Genomic DNA, 22727 nt, shown 5'->3' with positions numbered 1-22727 from the left:
GTAGTGTGTCTTCTCCTCCCTATTCCCAACAATGCTGGAGTTGCTAATTTTACAGCACAAATGGGAAACTGATGACAATTCCTAGTAAAGTGGGTTCCACTTATTTTGACTCATGCCAACAGCAGTATAGTAGAATTACATTTTTAACTACTTTATCTATAGTAGGTGCTTCAGTATGTACCTCTAAGATACACTGTGTTTTTGCTCCAACCCTATGATATTGATATCTTCCCATTTACTTAGGTACAATAACCTCATATTCATAAAGGTTTATGTTTGTATAAACATAAAACATTTCTGTGCCAATACAAATAATTTATAAAAAACTTTTATATGATGATTCAACAGGAACAGTATTACAATATAATAACTGAAGCACAAAAAGTATGTATTTTTTAACATATGGATAGTCTCTTGTTCCTTGTACTTCTCAACTGCTCTGATCAGGTGAAAATGGACAGGTAAACCTTAGATGCTACAAAACCCCTTGTAAAATCATCAAGATTCTTCTGTTCTGTATCTGTAGCATGTCAAAAATGTTATGGTCTGTCAGCTCAAAGGCTGAGTGACTTATTTATCTATTCCAGTTCACAAAACAAGGATTAGCCATAACATAGAAAATAGAGCATTTTGTTTTGAATATGTACCTGTCCCACCTGTATCGACTTGTTCTCCATAGGGAGATCAGATACAAAAAGGTTTTATCTGATGACTCCCTGACCACTCCCTTTCAGGACTAGAGCAGAAGCAAGAACATTGTTGGTCCACATATGGAAGGTCTTTGCATGGAAAAAGGTTCTGAGAAATACTCTTTTTTTGGGGGTAGGGTGAGGATAGTACTTTCTTTGAAACTTATGCTACTCCTTTTCTGCTTAAAGGTCAGAGATTTGAGGACAGGTTTCCTTTCCACCTGCAGGAGATGGTGTCAACAATGCTTATATTACCTTTATTTAATTTCACTTGGTGCATTAGCACTAGTGGCCAGACAGTCAGGAGGCCTTATTTCCTACTCAGATTTGTTCCTTGAGCCTTGCAGCCTACTTAGAGCACAGCTAGCTTTTATGGGAAATAAGCTCAAGGAAAGAAAACTTGTCTTCCCTTATTTCAGTGGTTGGTTGTTTTCAAATGGATTGGTGAAGCTGTCTATGGCTGGAGGGTCTCATTTGTGGAGGCACCAGAAGACAGACAACCTTTGATCATCATGCCCAAAGCACAACACTGGATTCCATTTTAGAGCACAAATTCCTAATTTTAGAAAGTTTTCTTTCAACAGCCAGCAAAGGTAAAATAACAAGAGAATGGTTCCTTGCTGTGTGCCTAGAGGTCATATTTTCATCTGAGCTCCCCAAAGTCACAAACTTTTCTTTTGTAAATTATGTTCATTGCCATTCAATATTGATGCTAAATTTTAGTCATCCTGCTAAACTACTTTTTTACTGGGTTTTTAACCAACCAAAATACTGCTGGCTATTTCTAGAAATAAAGAAGAGCATTAACCCAGTGTATTTTATCTGGATCTGCTCTTGGACACTGTAAATTTGTTTCCTGAATTTTAAAAATCTCTTAATAGAGAGTGTATCCTTACCTACCCACCTATCAATTCTGTGTTTATAATGTTCCTAGAAAATATGCTCAGAAAATAATGTGCTTCACTAGACCATTTTTACCTTTTGCCTGGCAATACTCCTGAGGCATCTGTTCTCAGATCAAGGGAACATTGAAAGGCCTTAAATCTGATCTCTCAGACAGCTGTGCTAATTTAACTAAAGGGGCTACAAGAGAGGATGGAGAGAAATCTATAAAATATTTGGCTGACATTTGAAAAAAGAGATAGGATGTTTTCTTGTTAACCTTTAGAGCAGCCCATTACATAAATTGTGACAATGTTCTCAGATTAAATGAGACTGTATTCTGTCTTAGCTCTAAATTTATCACTTCAGCAAATGAATTCTACTGTAAATTCTGGCAATATATCTTTTAAAGAATGCTGTTTATCTCACTGGGGAAGCAGAGTGCTGATAAATAAGGAGCACAGCCTTTTGGATGAAACATGGTAAAGAGGGATTGAAAGAAAGATTCAATAGCATTGCTTTCCTGCTTCAGGGTAGGAATGTTCCATGTTATGTGTCTGATTAAATTACAGGTTTTTCATAGCATTTCTGTAAGTTCTGAGATGATAAGCAAAAAAGATCCATTAAATGTTGCTTTCTCATAACATTTGATTATGTGAATTCTAATTACATGTGTAAAGCATTTGTACAGAATTCAGTCATGAATGGCTGTTCAGCAGCAGCTTCAGCTCCTACTAAGGTTTCCATTCACTCTAAATGAATAATTTTCACCAACATATGTCTATAAGAGCAGGCTGAGAACGAACATTTAAAATAATTTAATTTTAAGCTCTCCAGAAATTAATACAACTTTAATGGAATTTTTTGAGTTCCCCAAAGACTATACCCTGCAATAGTTTCTAATGATTAAAATTTATTTGTGTTCATTCAAAACCTGAGTAATACAAGAAGCTGAAATATAGAGAGCTTAACGGAAATCTAAAAGGTCCATGCACATCTTAAGGAATAGAGTAGAAAAGAATTGGGAAAATTATTTTAGATTAAAATACGAGTATATGATGTTAGAGATGAAATTTTATCAGAGGCTGTCAGTTTATAAAAATTTGTTGCTAGAAAATATTTAGTCAATTTCTGTAAAAAATATTTTAAGAGATTAATACATTAGCTATTAATAAACCAAAGGTAAAGAATACAAAACTTTATTCCATTAGGATGAATTAGGAATTTTTGAAACCTAAAATCCTCCACTTTCAATATTAGTACCTAAAATGCATTGTGGAAGCAGTAGGGAGTTGCTCAAATTAAGGGGTTACACACATTGTAGTGTTCAGAACACTCTGATTATTCAAAGGGTAAATTGTCAGAATTGTAAGCTCTGCAAGTTTCAAACTGTAATTGCATTACTCATGAAAGTAATGCCTACTTGCCTAAATAAAGCAAAGATTGTTCCTTATAGGGAAAAAGAAATCCTATTTTTGGTAAGGCTTTGTGTTCTGAGGGAACAGAATAGAGCTGACCAGAAAGCAGAAGTATATAATCCTACCAGTCCCAGACACTAATTTTGTTGAAGGTTGCAGTGTTTCTTTATTTTATCTTTATTTATCTTTATTTAGAAAGTTTGTTGGGTGATGGTGACTAATAGCTGAACATCTGGATTCAATGACCTTTAAAAGCCTTTAGTCATTACTGTGCCTAATTAAACTCAGTATCAACAGAAGTGCTTGCATTTTGACTGGACTAATATAAATCACTTTGCAAATACATTGTGCAAACAGGGGAAAGCATTACCATCCTGGACTCATTCCCCTCTAAATGACTTCAGCAGGATGGGTCAGGAGCTAAGGATTTGTTTTGGTTTTTGTTTCCAAAGTACAAATTTTGACAATTAAGAAAATTAATTAATGAAGTTAGCTGGACCAAACTTCTCAAAAACTTAATCAAGGAACACAACTGGAATTTATCTTAGTCTAACATACAAAAATTATCTTGGATTCACATCTCATACTGAGCGAAAATAAGTTATAAGAAAGCTTTTTAAGGGCCTAAGTGGATAAACAGCCATCTCATAAAAAGGAGATTAGCAGTAAACAGGGAGTTTATCTGGAATGGGAAAATGAGCAATCATTTAGAGAAGTTTTACTTTAAAGGTCAGAAAGTGCAAGAACAAAGCAAAAATTTTGAAAAGTCAAGCTGGGTTTGCCTTTATAAAGAAAAACAAAACAGGTGAGCAGAAAGCTCGTCTAAAAACATCTAAAATGTGGAAGTCTGTTCAGAGATGGATCAAGATAAGAGGTAACTTAATGTGGCACCAGACCCCAACATTCAACTGAGCAGCTGCTGGAATAAGGAGATGGATGAGCCAGGGACCAGCTGAGGCACTCCCAGCCCCAGGATTCAGACACTGCCTTGGAGACAAGAAATCCCAGGCTGGGACTCTGGCCAGAGCAGGGGTTTAGACCCAGGCAGAGGGAAACCAGGATGGCTGGGCAGGGCTGTGTGATGGGGCCAGGCTGGGACATCAACTCAGCTGAGCCATAGCAGGGCTGGAGCAGGAGCTGTGTGCTCTGGCCTCTCTGGGCAGGGACTGTCTGCTCCAGGGGCTGCAATGCCATCCTGCACCTTGGCAAGGGGAGTGCCAGGGCCAGGGAGGGACATTTGTTTGCCAACAGAGCTTGGAAACACCTCCAAACTGGTGTTAATATTTACACAGAGTAATCAGAGGGGTTTCCCATTTCAATGGGAATAAAATCCTCTATAAACAAAAGCTAAGACTCTCTAAGTTCTAATTCATGTCTGAAAATTCTTGTCTCTCCATCCACAAGGTTTTTGGGCAGTTTCTGTGTTCATATGTTGTGATGTGATATGCTGAATTTGGGAGAGCTGGAAAGCATCTCTTCAGACCTTCAAGAAAACAGATTAGAATGCAGCAAGAAATAACAAAGATTCTGTCGGGTTGAAGATTTTACTTTATAGCTAGAAGCTGTATAGCACAAAATTTGTATTAGAAAGAAGAAAAAATGAGATCTTGGGTGGCTGAGGAACAATTGTTTAACCTTTGTAATATGGAACACCTGGAGAAAGTGTAATTGAAGATTTCACAATAAACAGAAAATGACATAATATACAATGAGTTTATCAAAGTTAATCATGGCATGTCAACAGAAAACTTTTGATTTTACATACAGTGCACATATCCAAAGAGCATTGTGATATTTTATCAGATAGGAAGCTTTTAATTTTACTACAATAAAATTATGGATTTGTGAAAGTAAGATAACAATAGATTGTGGTGAAGGTAACTGTCAAGTTAGAGACACTGTAACTAACTCTTTGAAACTAATTTTGTTCAGTATTTCTAATTAGTGGTTAGAGAATAGAAAGTAGACAGATAGTTAGAATATGCTGTGTGTAGCTAGACCAGGTGTCACCTTATATTTTGTAACTAAAAAAAGCCCCCACTCCTTAATTGTTTGCATTGATGACCTATGTGGAGCATATCACAGCTCCTTCTAGCCCAGATATTTGAGTATCTGGTAGAAGTGAGGATGCTGTGGGTTTGGACCTTGCCCTGAGGTAGTCTCAGGAAATTCTTAATAGAAGCACATTAAATATAAGCATTATCAATGTAAGAATGGTGACTTAGAATACTGAAGTTTTAGGAATAAAACAAAATCCAACAGTACAATGTGCACAGACTCACATGTGGATCTCAGAAAAATATCATATAGTTCAACTGTCGTGAATACAGAAGCAGAGAAAGATCAGGTACTTAAATTTAGGCTTTACAAACACTTCTTGAATAAACCAAATCTTTTTGCACTGGTGAAGGACAGAGAGCTATTGCTGTTCTCTGGTAGCCCATCTCTATCAGCAACAGGAAGCTGGCAAAATAAAAACTGATTTTGAGACATTGAACCCAACTTAGGAACTCTAAGGGTGCACCAATATTTAGAAGGATGAAAAGACTTTGTAACAAATACAGCAGTCTTACAGGTTGTGTCTAAACTGAATTGTGGGTATTAATAAAATATGAATAAAAATCCTAATTCCTAGTAATTCAGATTAGGGAGCAAGGCTGAACAACTGCCCTGATCTGGTCCAATTTCCTGGATGTTATTTTCTGCAAAGGAGAGAAGTAAAGAAGGGAATAAGATTTGTACCTATCATGGAATGGATGTTAATTGAACTGAAGAGGCAAAGCAAAACTCAAAAGGTTGAAAGAAATAAAAATATAAATAAGAAAGTCATAATAGGAAAAGACAAGGAGCAGTATTGTCTCACAGCAGACAAAAATTACAAACAGTTTTGAATTTAAGCCTCTTCAAACTGTTATTGCATTATAAGGTTAAAAGTCTTCAGATTTAGATCTGGTTGAAGAATGAAAGATAAAGGAATATATTCAAACAATTCGTGAAGTAGAATTGTAAACAAAACTAAACAAGCAGCTAACTTGACTTTTAAATATTCTTGACAAATATGTACATGAAAATTAAACATAATTAATTTTGTTCTCTTATCTTTCTTTATAAAAAGTACCAAAAGGAAAATGAGCTGCAGTGATTACTGACCTAACTATATAAGTATCCACAGCCATTTTCTCAGATATTGCCTTGCTCAGACTAGAAGTGGAAAACCTTTCAGCTAACCTTTTGGCTTCAGTCTTCCTATTTCCCCCCTCCTTTAGTTTTATGGATTTATTCCAAAGACAATTTGGCAGTAAATATCTTATTTCTTTTTTATCCAGTCTATGACTTTTAAAAATTCATATATCTGCATCACATCTGTGGAAAAAAAGGCATATGTCATTACTGAATTTTATAATGAAAGAGATGAACTCTGTAAGTGATCTTAAATTGATGAGAAAAATGGCACATCAAATATTGTCACAGAACAAAGTGAGAGAAGCACATACTAATCAGAGTAGTTGCTGTTTTCAAATCATGTTCCTGACAACCTGTTGCTATGTAAATCCAATTTCTGCAAAAGCTATCTCTCTACTCATGTTTATATAAGTTACTTAAGGAAGGCATAGCATAAATCTGTGATGTTGAGGACACTCAAGACCCAAGTCCTGATCCAAGACATGCAGCTCATTGGCTTGGATTCATGGTTTCAGATGACTGGAAGGTGTCTCAGTGCAGAACCCAAAGCCTCCTGCCTCAGCACTCCCCACAAATTAATGGTGCAGGACATGGCCAGCCAGGCCCTCCATGAGGCAGTGCTGTGGATGGTAAGAAATTTGACATGGTTGTTCCAAGGTTTGCAAACATTGCTATGACTCAGAAAGCAATTTAGGGTTTGCTACAAAATCTGAAGGCAGAGAAACAGCATGGACCTCTGCTCACACAGGTACTCTCAGCTGCTGAACGTGGGATTTTCAACAGCCCTTGCAATTGTTCAGAATAAAATCAATTGCCAGGTTTTCCCCCAGATGCACTGAAGCAGAAACAGGTTAGCTCTGAGTGGCAGTGGTAACACCACAATCCCAGAACATATCTTTCTTGAGTGGTCTAAAATCAGGATTCTCACAATTCCCAAAAATGTCTGTGGTAATTTGCTGACTACAAGGAACTGTTTTCTTGCTGCATGTTCAGCCATGGCACGCACTCAGATTCTGTGTGTTGAGTATTTGTTGCTTTCCTTGCAGGTTGCTCTTAAAGAAAGAAGCAGCATGACACAGGAGACCATGCATTATCAGTGGTGACAGGAGCAAATAAAAGCTGCAAGGTGCTATGAAGTATTTACCTTTGACTGCAAGATCCTCTGCTTGGATTTAACAAATTGGCTTCTCAGAAGTTTGCTCATCTGAGCAGCAGCTGTTTGCCATATGGATCAAAACTGCATTTGGCAAATGGAATCACTTCCTCATGCCCATCTGATTTTCATGTGCAGTCATATATCAGAATGTTTAAGGGAGGAGTTTGCTAGTCTGCTGAGGGTGGTTCAGCTGAGAAGTGTTTATTTTCTATGCCAGTTTTCTTTTTTTTTTTCCTTTTTCCCAGAAAGTTCTTCTCCTACATAAGACTTAAAACCCAGCCAAAAAAAAGTCCTAAAAACAAAACTTACAAATATGAGGAAAACAAAATGTAGTTGAAAAGCAGGTGAGAAATATGTTTTAATATTAGTAAAATAATACAAATACTCTGAGTGAAATTCTATTTCTACGGAAGTAAGAAACACTGTGGTTTTTATATCTTCTAAATATTGTATTGTTATCAACAGATATGATTATTTAATCAAAGAATATGAGGATGATGAGTTTTAGTTATAATATTAGTGTAGGAAGCATTAATAGTTTTAAGTATTTTGAAATGTTGACAAGGAATTTCCAAGTTTAACAAATTATGGTTTAAGTCTATGCAACAGGATTATGGAAATAGAAATGAAAAAACCCTTGTATGTGTTACAATCCTGTGAGCACATGATTTTAGTTAGACTTCTAGCACTACTCATGCAAATCTGCCACAGCAGATTTCATGCTTTTAATGAATGAACAGAGCCTCATAACACCTTCTGGCTGTTATGGGTTAGAATTGTTGGAACCAGTAACTAAAATGAATGAGATTAGAAATTTATTCGTGGACATAATGTACACCCAGATTTACATATTATGGTCACATGTTCCCATATGGATTCCTACACCAACAACACAAATCACAGAACATCCAAGATATAATGCATACATAAAAATTAGGTAATGTGCAATTGTGGATTTATTTATAACTTTGGGATGCTCTCCTCATGACCAGGAGACTGGTTCATTGACCTCTTGAGTTTTTGACTCATGACTTATCCAATCAGAAACTTAGCTACACAGGGAATGACTTTTTATCATCATAAGAATTATTTTTATTATTTTTATTTTTCTAGATTTTTATTACAAATTCCTATTGATTCTGTATTACATCACAAACATATGAATGTGGAATTTTTCATGTGTTTCCACTGGTTTCAGAATGGTTTTCTAATTCACTTCTGGGTCATTAAAGCAACAGAATTTCTGTCCTTTACCTATTTTTTGTTTCATGGGATATATTTCCTTAATTCTTAGAATATTTTTCCTATTAACTTATTTATCTTCTTGCAACAAGAATCAATGAGAAAATTTCAGCTAAAAAGATTTCATTTGAAGACACTCAGAAAGGGGGGCATTTGACTAAAAGGGAACAAATACTTCCAGAATACTTTGAGGTCAGTCTGAAAGTTGCTTTGAAATTTATTCTGTGAAGGCTGATTGATTGTGACACCAAATGCTTCTTTACTTCCAGAAATGCTACAATGAAACCTAAGTGATTACTCAGATTTAATTGTCCAAACTCTGGATAGCCAGCATTACATGAAATGAATACAACCACAATTAATAACTAGGTACAAGTGAGATGCCCACATAAACATTTCCATTGGAAAGATATCCTCTAGCAGGGAATCATTATGTATTTTATTGTTTGTTTGTGATCAGAAAGTGTGATTTTGCCATGGTACATGGCAGGATGGTGTGTGCTGTTCCCACCTGCACAGCTGCTGCTGCAGGATGTGGCAGACACCTGAAGGCAGCTCAGGGACAAGCAGCAGTGTTCTCAGGAGGAGATGTGAACCCAGGAATCTGAGCTTCCTTAGGCAAGGCTGGAGAACTACAAGGGAGAAATACGTAGGAAATGTGGGTATAACACAGCATAAATACAGTGTGACAGGAGAAATACATATTTTCCCATCTATGTAAGAGACAATCACAGGTGTAATGATTTGCCTGTCTTCTAGTAGTATTTTTTTAGGCTTCCTGGACTCTAGAATATATCTGAAAGTTTTTCTTATGTTTCTTATTTTCACTTCTGGTTCCCTGGTGTATATATAAAAATGTCTTTTCAAATGGATTTGTGGGTAGGCAACCTTCCATTCCAAACACAGATGGTACATCTGCATTTATTATTTAGACATGCTAAGTGGAACACTTTTTTACAGACTATTGAAACTATACTATTTTTCTCAATGACTTAATCCATTTGGATGTGAAGCAGTGACTTATTTAAAACAGAATATTTGTGCTCTATCACCTATTTAATAAAATGAATAAGCAAATAGTTTTAGCCCTTTACTGCAGCTGCTCTTCCTGCTTGACTGCAGAAGTTTTTACCTACTTAGAAGGTTGTGTCATTGTCTTGATTCTCATCAAGTATATGGTCAGTCTTGGCTTAAACAGTGTGATACACTGCTAAAAAATTATTTTCCTTCCTGTTGCAACCATGTCATATTTAACTGAATACTTGTTTCACCATGAGTGCTACTTCACTGGAATTTTTTGCTGGGCAGATGACCTATGATTTTCAGTTTGAGTGTGCATTTTTCCATCCTGATGTTTTTTCTTTGAATTCCATCACGAAAGCTAGCTATTCATTCAGACTTGATTATACAAGGCATATATTTATATTTTGGCTTTTTTTTTTTTTTTTTTGTGAGTGTTTTGACTCAGGATAAAACTCTGTAAGTTTTTTATCAATAGTTTGTAAGCTATTTTGGAGTCAACACCCTTTGAAATACCTCCTCTATTTTTAGAAAAACAGTCCCAGATACCTAGAGCCAAGAAAGTTCTTTTGAATAAGTCTAAAAACATGACAAGTCCCACAGATATGACTGGGAGATAACCAAGGGTAACTGAATTTGTGACCATATTTTGTTATCTCTTTAAAGAAGGGCCATCCAGAACAACAGCTGGTTAATGTTATTCAAATGAGATCTTTGTGCACAGGAGAAAAACTGATGATGCTGTTAAGCTCCATCTTTGAACAGGCTGCTATTTACAGTGCTGATACTCCATCTGTGTTAGGTGGATACACTGATGTGATAGAACATTTCAAGCTCTTAGCATCCTTCTACCTCCTTAAAAAGTTTCTTTGGACATCTACCACAGAGAAGTATCTTTGGTTCAACTGTGGCTGCATTTCAGCAGCTGTTCTGGTATCAGCAAAGTCAGGAAAGATGACCATGGACAGGAAGGCAGGCAGCATGACTCAGAATTCCACCTAAAATACCTACTCTCTGGGATTTAGCCACTAAATTTTGCCCTCAGAGTCACGATTTTTTGTTAAACTTTCATCTTGCAAACTTCTCTTCTAGTGTTTGTTTCATAGGCCAAAATTAAATTCATAAATCTTAGCCCACATAACTGTATTTTTAAATTAACAATACACAGGAAGACTGTGAGGTTTTAATAAACGTTTTAAAAGAGAGAAAAAGAGAGGAGGAAAGAAGAACAGAAAGGTAGGGAGAGAGTTAAAGGGAGATTATAAGGAGAAAGTTAAAAGAAGATTGTGATGAAGAAAGAGAGAAAAAGAAAAAAAGGAGAGAAAGAAAGTGAGGAAGAAGCTGAAAAAGAAAAAAGAAGTGGAAGAGAAAAGGGGAAAGAGAAAAAGAAAGAAAGAAAGAAAGAAAGAAAGAAAGAAAGAAAGAAAGAAAGAAAGAAAGAAAGAAAGAAAGAAAGAAAGAAAGAAAGAAAGAAAGAAAGAAAGAAAGAAAGAAAGAAAGAAAGAAAGAAAGAAAGAAAGAAAGAAAGAAAGAAAGAAAGAAAGAAAAAAAAGAAAATATTAAATTCTGTATCCACCATCCATATCTACTGTCAATGAGGCATATAAGTGGTTTACCACAGTAATTAGCACTCAAACCCTTTTTAAAAACATGATCTACAGCATTCAACATTTGGTTAACTATGCCTCCTGTTAAAAATTGGAAAATTATTTCCAGATACAGAGACAGGTTTCTATAGCAGTCCTTTCAATAGGATTTTATCAAACATTCTTGTCATAAAATACAGATTAAATGTCAATAGTGTGTTTGCTATTTTAATCTTGGGAAACAAATACCAGATTTTTTTTTTTTCCCTTGGAGCAGTTATAAGAAAAATAGTTTAAATGTTGTTCATCTCAGGCTGAGTGACATATCCCTGTATTTCCTGTGGGTGCTCAATGCACATTATCAGTGGTTTATCTGAAGTATTTCCATAACTGAAGGACATGTGTATAAAATAATCTCAGGGAAAAATAAAGAGTATTGCCATTGCTCTTTAATATATGAATTGAAACCACATTGGCTTATCTACTGGGAATAAATGAAGAAATACATTGGAATGGCAAAAAAAATTGCTAATCAGATATGTGGTATGTGTATCTACATATTTTCTGTATTGATGGTTTTACTTCCTTATTAAAAATTGTTTATTCAAGGGTTTACATGAATTGTTTATTCAAGGGTTCACATGAAAAGCAAGTAAAGGATAGAAGGGTTATTAGGATTTGGTTTGGTCTGGCTTCTTCTCAAGTAATATTATTGCAACTCTGAATATTAATTTTTCCATAGTATATGAAAAAAGCTATTTTTACCAGTAGAAAAAAAAGAAATGCACAAAATGGTATATTTAAAAATCCCTTCCTTAGCTGATTTAGCTAATATTTTTGCTTAGCTGTTTACATGGGAAACATCTCTTCACAGAGAGAGAAAAAAAGTCATAAATCAATGGGAAGATAATGAATTTCATAGCACTGAAAGTTGGATGACCATCAAACGTTGGCATGTTGGGAAACATTCTAAAGAAATATCACTGAAAACTTGTTCTGGTTTTATACTTTTCCCTAGACAACCTTCATTGATCACTGTCAGATAAAATTTCTTATCTATTTGGACTTGTCCCTCAACCTAATCTGCAGACTCGTAAAATTAAAACCCAGTGTTACTGACCTGGGGAGTTATACAGGGAGTATTAATCTGTATATCACTACTGTAAGAAAGACTTCACAAAAACTTCCAGCAATAATACAAAGTGAGAAATAATGCATTTCAGTATAGGGCACAGCACAGCTGCTATTCAGCAGAGAAAACTGCCAATTAACTTTTCCGCAGTTTTTTCTATGCTACTATTGCAAATGTTTTTTTTTTTTTTTTTTTTTTTTTTTTTCTTTGTGTTTATGAACATCAATCTGATTTGATTAATAAGAAAATCTTATCTAATAATATAACAAAAACAATTTAAATAGGCTATTATACCACCTTGCTTAGCAGTAGTGTTCAAAAATAAAAACATTTTTATTTGGTAAGTTCAATTTTTCATATAAAGAAGGGGAGCAAAACTTTGGAAAAGTTCATCAAAGCTGCAGACAGCTTTAGATTTGTTCCTTCAGCCCATAGACATCCAAATTCTGTTTCAGTCTTATTTTTGCTGCAAAAATTGGTAGCCAGGAGCTCCAGCAGAAGGATATGCTAAGGCAAGAATACACTCTGTCATTGCCTAATGTGCAGTGAAGCCTAATCATTCATGCTCAAATTTCACCTCTAACAAAAAAGCTTGGCCAACAGTTTATCTCTATGAAATGTGGGGATTGGGTACTTTATAAATAACACTGTGCATAGTGTTGAGGTATAGAACACTAAAAATAGCCTGGAGAAGTGAATATGCTTTATTGACATAGCAGATGTGGAGCAATCACACTGCTATCAGCCTCATTTCACTACCAGAATTGCAATACCTCTGGTAAGACCTTAGGGGAGAAAGCTGGGCTGAGGAAAGGTTTTTCTTTAAGATATAAAGAAATGATACAGTAGAGAAATTTAACAGTTTGCCCTAGTCTTCCTTTGAGAGTTCCTGTCCTGATTCTGCAGCCACATGTCCCTTTTCCCTACTTGACTATTTTCCAGTAGCTGCATTACAAAGCTTGTCGCCCAAACACGGAGACTTTGATTCAAACAAAGCACCCAAAGCTTGCTCTTTAAAAGCAGACAAGCTATTTCTCCTTTGAGAACATCTTTTCTGATATCTTGGCAAGCTTTCTGTCTCTGGGCTTACAAACCTTAAACCAGGAAAGATCAGTGTTTTATGGCCATGAACCACAAGCTCTTTTTTGTTTGTGTTTTTTTTCTGAGCTGTTATTAATATGGCCTCATGTCTGAGAGACTGCTGGGAAACTAGTGAATCCCCATGAAGGTTTCTTTCTGAAATCTTTAACAGCACCCTAGGTAGAAATTCTCCTCTTTGATATGAAATCCTAGAGAATTTACTCTTGACAGCAAGTTCTGGAAGTCTTCAGTCTCTGGAATTCAAAGAGCTAAGGCTTTTGTATCTGGATTTTTGAATCACTGGAGTTATTCCATAGCATACAGTTCATAGTTAAGACCAGTTTAATTTTAGTCTTTGGTACTCTAAACTGATTGAATACACTTCCTAATATTTATACCAGTCTGAGATATATCAATAGTATTTTTATAGCAATATTTCATTTTTATTAAACCACTGTATGATACCTCTTTTATTGTATCTGATCTCTCAGTTTTGGCAGTGTTTTCTCAGCTTATCTGATAACAACTTTTTTTACAGAATTATCATAATGGAAAGTAATGAACCTTTGCTTTTTGCCACCTACCTCCTCTAGGGATAAAATATATGCTATAGAGAACCTGTTGGAAACTTTTGCCAATTGAAAAGCACACATTTAAGTTGAAAAAACCAGTACATGAGCCTGTATTAACATGTCTGAATTGTTTTTGTCAAATTCTTCCTGAAATAATTATGGTTTGTTTTGATTTTTTATTTTTATATACATATACATACATACATACATATATATATATATACACATACATATATACATACATATATACATAATTTTATTTTTTTTAAATTCAAACTAAAAAGCTATGCCCTGATTTGAAATCCATCCAAATTTTACTGTGTTTCTGAAATAAAAGCAATTACTGAAAATAAGAAATGCTCTAGGAAATGTAAAATCTATTCTCCAGTTTCAGATCTGGTGTAAAAAGCTCTTAGAAAAACTATCCTAGGTTTCATGGTTTAGCCAGGTAAATTAAAGAAATATTCACCCAGGGATGTTCAGTGGTATTACTTGAGCACACTCTTGGATTTCATTGACTTCAAAAAATGCAGGAGGAGGGGTGAATTATTTCTACATATAAAAGAAACATTTGGACATATATGTCCAAATAACATATATACACACCTTACCTCAGACACAAAAATCACCAAACTGATTTAAAAGACAGATAATTCTAAAGACAACGTGACTTGGAGATTTTCTTGGTGGTTAAATATTTATGTAGACATTTTCAAGCTTTTCAACAATAAAGAAAAAAGTATGAATACAAATCTGGATTTCCTTGACCATGGTCAAGCTTAGCACATTACCTAAATATGCAAAAAAAAATGAAGACTTTTGAACCAAAAAACACATTCTCAGAGAAATAACTTTAACTGTGGCATGTAAATTAAGGGCTTCTAGGGCTGTTACTTCATAGCAAACATATTCAGCTTCTGGTTTTTTTTCCAAAAGCCAGTACCACAACTTAATTCTAGTAGACTGAGGTCACAGAGAGGTTCATTTTTTCTTACATTCTTGCACAAAAAGTATAAATAAATAAAAAGCTATTGTAAAGGGTTTGCAGTTCAAATTAGGCCTTGAGTAACACAAAGTAGATTAGAATCTATTTACCAGTACTACCAGTGATATTTATCCTTTGCAGACTTTCTTGGTATTGCAGACACTAATAGCAGAGTAAAAAAAACAAATATAAACTAAAAGTTTAGCATTCTTCATCAATATATCTAAACTCTGATTATATACAAGAAACAAAATTCTTCAGAGTTGAGTGAGGGATTTTTTGGTGTTTCAAAATGCACATAACCACGTGCAGCATGTCCCACAAAACTTCAAATGATTATTACTGGAAATTTTAATGAAAATAATAATTTTGCAAGCACATTTCCATGTAGATAAAACATTTAGGTGTGGAAATATCTAAATTTCGATCAGATAAAATTTTAACAGCTATTTCCTACTAATAACAATGTGTTGTATATATTCTTGCATTTTTTCTTTATTTTTTTTCCTCTTCCCAAATATTAGTTATAGTAATTTCTGATGGGCTGAATTATCCTCTGCTGCCCTTGGGTACCATTCCATAAATTACTTAAATGACTTTTACACTAGAACTTAAAATTTGCTCTGTTATCCATCTTAACTCTTTTTAGTTAGCATGTAGCAAGTATGAGAAAAACACTTGTTTTTCCCTATGTCCCATGAAGGGAAGCCATAAATGATTTCTGCCATTAACTGACTGCAGGGATGAATGCTGGATTACCTGGCTTGGGTTTAGCAAACATGCCTGAGCACCTGGGACTCTGGTGCAGGAAGAACTGGAAATTATGTGTTTGAATATTCTGAATTCACACATGTGAATTATACAGGGTGGAACCAAGCCCAACCAAGTCACTCTGGAGCTCGTGTTCATTCTTGGGTTTCCCAGGTGGGGAATCAGCTCAAGGCCTGTGTGAGGAGCCACACTGCCCCACTTCACCCTCAGGGCTCCTGGCTGGTGTGGTGAATCTGCCCTCTGGGACCAGCAGGTCAGATCTGCAACATTTAGTTCAATGACATGCAAAGTCCTTTGGACAGAATCTGGAATAGTAGACTGTGAATTTTCTGTGCCTTTGCTTTCAACTGGACATTAATTCCCATGTGTGGATCTTGTTATCCACTTCTTCCTGCTCCTCCTTCCAGTTTTCACACCTTATTTCCCTTTCTCTTTTAGCATGAAGAAGGATGGGTATAATCTTGGAAAGTACCAAGTGCTCCCAGAGCTTAGAGGTGCCTCAGCAAGTACTGACACCTCTCATGTGCTGCAGCTCTGCCTAACCTCTGCCTTTCCCAGCAGTGTCAAATCTCTGGTTGTGCTCCATACCACAACCTTTTCTGCTCCTAATCTCAAGATCAGGTTATAAAAAAAAGACAATAGAGCTTAATACTTCTTGAAATGTGAGGCACAATTGCTTGGTTAAGCTACTCAGGCAGCCTGAGACTTTTTCATCAACCAACTTCCTGTTTAATGATAATTACTGCAAGCACTTACTTATTTTATTTGTCTTGTTGTCTCGTGCAGCTTTACCACAGTGATACCTATACCAGATAAAGAAGTATAAAGGTTTATTTTGAGCAAAAGTGTTGCTTCAAATGAGACATGCTGGTTCATTTAGAAAAGTTTTATTTGAACTAACTGTGACTTAATATTATTTTGCATATATGCAAGGATTCCTGCCCAAACTGTGAATATCTAGCATTTCTGAACAGCAAGTTACATCTGAAAAACAGATTCATTTGTGGTTATGGTCAGAAAAGAGAATATAAAAATAGCAGTTTCTATGTGTTTGGTCATGTCTGCTTACTTTTCCAACCAAAATAAAGTTTTTCAAAATTTTTCACTCATGTAGGCAGTCCAGAGCAAATACCTCTCTGGTAAAGTGTGCAGTGACTCTTTTCTTTTTAGATAACTTCTACAGAAATGTTATGCTACTTTTCTAATACAGAGCTATGCTGATTTGAAAGCCAGGTTTTCAGAACATGTTTGCAGAGCTGCCAAAAAAATAGAAAAAAATATAATCAAAAATCCCAATAGCCCAAAAATCCCCACTCTTAGATAAGCACCAGAAACAGAAATAGAGAAAGAGATTAATAGGTCCAAAAGAATGCCCTCAAAAGGTCAGAAAACATAATATTCTTGCATAAAATCTACTACTTTTAAATATTGTATTTTAATTTTTAGTTACTCTATGTGCAGACTGAAACTGAACACAAATTTTTTTCTGAAAATTTAAGCATGAAAATGCAATTTTTGCAGCTTTCCTTCAAACTGAAAATTAATAAAATTTGATTGAATTGATAAAACATTATGCTTCTGTTGCAAAATTATGGAGCAAGAAGACACAGAAAAAGAATCATGTTACATTTTACAGTATATGATGCTGCACCAAAAAGCATTTTCCTTCAAATCCAGACACAAATCTTTATCTTGACAGATAGAACATCTGAATGTAGAATCTGCAGGAACTTTCCCTTTCTAATATCCCTGGCCCTCTAATCCCTGTGCCCTGATTTCCTCTGAGGGAGATATATATGGTCCATGTAAAAGCTGAGGTATCCTCAAGCAGCTCCCCAAAACTGGACAAAAGGAGAAGAAGGACTGTGGAGTTACACCTGCCCAATATATGCACCTAAAGAAGCTTATGACCAGGACTTGATCTCACCTACAGAGCTGAGACACATCATGAATAATCCACAAGATTATGTATTAATAATAGCAATACATATAGCAGAATATTTCCTCCATTAAGGAGCACCCTAGTCCTCAAGAGACACAACAGCAATCTTCCTAAAATTTAGGAGTAATCTGAATACAGGCCAAGTATTCCCCTCAGGGAAATCAGTGGTAAAAAATTCTACTTGACTTTAATGGCACATGATTCTGTCCTCTGCAAAAAAGGTCACTCAACACATGCATGGACAACAAGTCAAGTACATCTGGTTAACAGAACGTGGCTATTTTGGGCTCAGAATGGTGATATGATTATTTTTGTTGCTTTTTGTTTATACTATTGTCTATCTTTGGCAGGGAAAAAACCAGAAAACAAGACCTGGGAAATCCATGTTTTGTCAGTTGCAGTGGACAAGGATTCCACACAAGGTTGTTGGCCACATATTCTCTGTTTCTCAGGTTGTACATCTTCAAGAAATTCCTGAAAGTTAACTTTTACTCTTGGGAGAAAACAAGGACAGAAAAAAAAAATCAACTAAACCCCCTAGAAACAATGCTCATGCTGCAACAGAAATTATTTTTTTTCTCACAAATGTGTTTTCCCTGTAATACCAAATGTTCAAAATATTTTCTTAACAGACTGTCTCTCAAATGCTTTTGTCACCTTACTTTCCTTTAGTAAGGCAGTAATTCCCAAATAGAAATTTTAACTTTTTGCCACTGGGCACAAACTGGGTAAAAACATCCCACTCATATATGTTGGAAATACTTGATTGAAAGTTATTTGTGGATTGAGAAATAGACTTTTTGTTTTTATGAACAGCTGTTTCACTCGAAGGTGCTAATCATCAATATGGACAGAGGAGTCTAGGTTGGGAAGGACACATTTTTCTGACTCACATGCCGTGTGGCCACATGCAGGTCTCTGGTTTATTTGTGGAAAAAGGAGGGAAACAGTTTCCGCTGTTGTCACACACTCCTGCTGTAGATGGTAGGTGGATGCATGGGAGAAAGGAACAGTTTAAATTACAGAAAAACTTCTCCTCAAGTGTTTATTTTTGAACACTTGCGTGTCATGAAGGCCGGTCTCATGACTTTAAACAAAACCCAATGTCATTGCTTCCATGAGGTTAAAATGAAGTGCAAGAGAAGAATTACAATGACTTTGCCTGCAACAGAAGGAAGGTCAGGCATGGCTTTGGATGAAGCTTGTCTCCATGGAGCGACGCCAGCAGCTGATACTTGACCTTTAAATTCCCCAGAGCTGCCACAAATTTGGGGAAGTGGCATTTGTCAGATGGCCAGAGAGAGTGATGGGAAGGCCAGGCTGGTGGCCGGGGGCAGTCTGGGCAGGTGAGAGGAAAGGTGTTCCCTCACAGTGAAATTGTCCACGGGGTGGGAGAATCCCAGTGAAATGCCTATGGATGGAGGTGGTGCAAGGGATGGTCCTGGCAAGGGGCAGGTACAGAAAGGGGGACGATGTGAAGAAACATGTCTGCAGGGAAGGAGAGGTCTGTTCTGGCTGCAGGTGAGATGCAATGGGGGCTGTGAGAGAACCGTGCTGCACAAGTCACCAGCCCCGAGGTAAGAGATGAGAGACCCGGTCCCTGCTCCTCCGAGCCTCTGAGGGATGGAGAGAGAGGCGGGGGGGAAGGAGGGAAGGAGGGAGGGAGGGATGAGGCGGTGGAAGACCTCACCCTGGGCTGGTGGAGGGGTGGGAGGGAAGGGAGGCAGCTCCTGAGGAGGGGAGGAGAAGAAGAGGCAGAGAGGGGATGTTGTTAAACAGTTTCTTACCGTAAGAGGGAGTTGGGACCCAGATCTTTCCAGTTAATCACACAACAAACTTAGATCATCGCAATAAAAAGCTCGGCTCACTCTGCCTCCTCTAGTGACCGGCGGTGCACAGGGTCCCTGCGAGGAGCCATCTCCCCTTCTCCTCCCCGCCAGCCGTCGGGGGGGCCGCCAGCACCATGCGGGCCACCCACCTCCTGCCAGCCCTGCTGCTCCACCAGCTGCTGCTGCTGCCCACCGCCAGCCCCGCGGCAGGTCAGTCCTTCTATCACTTGGCTAGCGACCCCCGTCCGCCCCGCAGCCGCAGCACGTCCCGCTGCCCCGCTCGCCGCCGCAGGGAGGGAGGGAGGGAGGGCGCTGGGGCGGCGCGCCGGGAGCAGCCCGCGGCTCCGAGCCCGCAGGTCGGAGCCCCAGGTCAGAGCTCCAGGTCAGAGCCTGCAGGTCAGAGCCTGCAGGTCAGAACCCCAGATCAGAGCCTGCAGGTCAGAACCCCAGGTCAGAGCCCGCAGGTCCGAGCCCCGGGTCGCAGCCCGCAGCCCGCAGGTTGCAGCCTGCAGGTCGGAGCCCACAGCCCGCAGGTCCGAGCCACAGTTTGGAGACCACAGCCCGCAGGTCGGAGCCCCGGGTCGGAGCCCGGGGTCGCAGCCCGCAGGTCGGAGCCCGCAGGTGGGGCTGTCAGCGGCTCTCCCGCTGTCCGGGCTGCTGGCGGTGCCCCCGAGCCGCGGGGCAGCCGCGCTCCGGCCGCGGGAGGCGGACCCGTCCCGGCTGCGGAGCCGCCGCCCGCACCGTGCGGGAGCGGGAGCGGGGCTCGCTCAGGACGGGCAGACCTGGATGGAAACCAGGAGAGGGGGCAAGGAAATCGCATCATCGCCCAGAGGTGCTCCCGGCCTTTGTCAGGACGCGACAGTGTATCCTTAATTTCCAGTGGTAAAATAAATGTGAAGTAACAGAAGTTGACAAGGGATACCCAAAGCACGGGATAGTGCATTGCTGAACGGGAATGTCCTTGCTGAAGTTTAACAGCATGAACATGCTATTTCCAGACTGAAATACTTGTAATTTCATTAGATGTTCCCGCTGAAATCCCGGAGATGGAGGGGGGGGGCAAGGGACGAACAATAAGTAATCAAGTGCTGGATGCTCTTTAGCTGAATTTCTTTCCTGAAGTGTCCCCGCTGGACTGATTATCTGAAGAGCCAACTCTGTGCTTTCTATTGGCCCTCTGGGAAGACGTTTAAGGAAAAAAGTTTGTAAGGGTTCCTACAAACCTTTCCTTCCTTCCGGCAACATTGTTAGGGTCAGACCTTTGCACAGACAGAAACAAAGGACAGGCACAATTCAGGGAAAGAATCTGCCAGGAGCGGGCAAAGCAAGGGCAGGGAATAGTGGCAGCTGGTTCTGGGGCAATATCTGAGGGCATCAGGCACAGTATGGCAGGGAACGCTGATGGCTTACAAGATGTAACTATGTTTTGTATTTAAAAAAAACAAAAAACAAAACTATTTTGAAATGGGATTACAAAGTGGAATATTTTGTGATCTGAGTGGGCAAGTCAAAAACAGACTGGCAGCATCACGTGCAGTAAAACCTGTTGTTTTCCCCCTGCAAGCAAGAGTGTGGCTCTGTAGGATGCTGAACAATCTCATTACAGCTTCTGTGCTCAGTCTGCTCACTGAGGATATTGTTTTCACAGGCATTCTTTAGCAGGTGACACAGAGATACAAGACACTATGATACTATGCTTTTCTGAATTTCTTTCCCATCTACATTGGAATTTTATTTTTTTGGATATGAAGCTTCTCTGAAAAGTGATGACTAGACCTGGTTAGGAATTTTCTGAGAAAATTTTTGGGGTTTCTTTTACTGGAAAATGCTGATACGTTGAAACTTTTCACAAAAATAATTCCTGTTAAAGAGAAAGTTTCTTTGGTTTGTTTCCCTCAAATCAAACTATAGAGAAATATGCATCAGGAGACATTGCCAATAGCTTGTAGTAACTTGCTGTTGAGAAACCCTCACCTGAGACAGAAGCTCATCGACTGATGGGCTAGTTAGAAAAAATAAGCAAAAGAAACACTGCAGACACACTCACACACACACACTTTATTCCATGGGCCAAAACTACACATCTAGTCTATAGCCAAGCTCATAAGAAGCTTAGGTCATGCTTTTCTCTCCTGGTAAGTCAGGGTGCTTTTCCTGAATGAGAGAAAGTTGTCCCTGACTCTATGGTCTTAGTGCTGGCCTGTAGTTCACCAGCCTCTATGTATGTTGGATCCAGCTAATATTTTGTGAGGGAGACTGAAGAAGACTGAGACATTCATCTTCTGTACTGCCTGTGTCAGTACTGGGCTGATGAGTAGGGTTGTGTCTCCACCAATGGGCTCTCCAGTTTAGGAGTGAGGAGAAAAATTAGATTTCTAAAACTTCCGAGTTTTTCAGAGTAGGACTTGTTTTCTGACCAGCTCTCATGGTGACAGTTTCTTGATAACCTTGCCTTTCTCAATTTTCCTCCCCCATATTCCTTAATATTAATTAATCCTGTTGTTTGCCTTATTGGTAAGAAAGATGACTCTTATCACATGCTGCCATTTTGCTTACCTTATTTTAAAAATTACATGATCTTTGACAAAAGTGTAGGCAAGGGAAAGTTGTGTACTTCTTTCTGAAAATACAAATTTCTGGATAATTTCTGAAAATTATTGCTTTGTAAGCATATATGCTGTCTTAGTTTGGGATTTTCGATTCTTTTTACTGGGATGTTTTTAAGAAAGATCAGGACTTGCATATATATGATTATTTTCAGATATGAAAAACAAACTATGAAAACAGAATTAAAACATGAGAAGTCTTTTGCTAGTGCACATCCATACTTTTAGTGCTATTCTGTCAAATTTGATTTCAAATGTACATAATGATGAACATAGTTTTTCTGTGGATGACTATTCTGAGTTTGGAACCCCATGCCCCAAGTTCATTGCAAAGACAAGGTCCTGTGTAACAGAAGTTGCTGACTAATACAGTTGGGTTATATTAAGGGGTAAAGAAAAAGGAGAGTGAAGAAAACACAAGAAATTTAAATGTCAGCAAGCTGTCTCCGTTATCACTTTCTGAGTTTCTTTTTAATATGTAAAAGATAAAACAGTGATTGATGAAAGATAAATGTGCATGATTCCTATAGACTGCTTGCCTAGTCATTATCAATATCCTGTAAGTCTGTGTCACTTGGACAAAGAAATTCATCTGTAGCTAAAAACTTTATCAAAGTTTTCTCTCTTGTTCAAA

The 22727-nt window shown here is 37.9% G+C and overlaps 1 protein-coding gene across 3 annotated transcripts in view; it reads left to right on the top strand.

Moving 5' to 3' along the window:
- The first annotated feature begins 19427 nt into the window (after window positions 1–19427).
- Window positions 19428–22727, top strand: part of HGF (hepatocyte growth factor) — a 53644-nt gene continuing 50344 nt past the window's right edge. For all 3 annotated transcript variants that reach the window (XM_079303045.1, XM_079303044.1, XM_079303046.1), the window contains exon 1: window positions 19428–19697. In XM_079303045.1, the coding sequence (XP_079159171.1) occupies window positions 19622–19697 (76 nt within the window). In that variant the 5' untranslated portion in view covers window positions 19428–19621. The remainder of the gene's footprint in view (window positions 19698–22727) is intronic.

Source organism: Erithacus rubecula, assembly GCF_903797595.1.
Source record: "Erithacus rubecula genome assembly, chromosome: 4".
Lineage (NCBI taxonomy): Eukaryota > Metazoa > Chordata > Aves > Passeriformes > Muscicapidae > Erithacus > Erithacus rubecula.
This window is presented reverse-complemented; position numbering and strand designations above follow the sequence as displayed.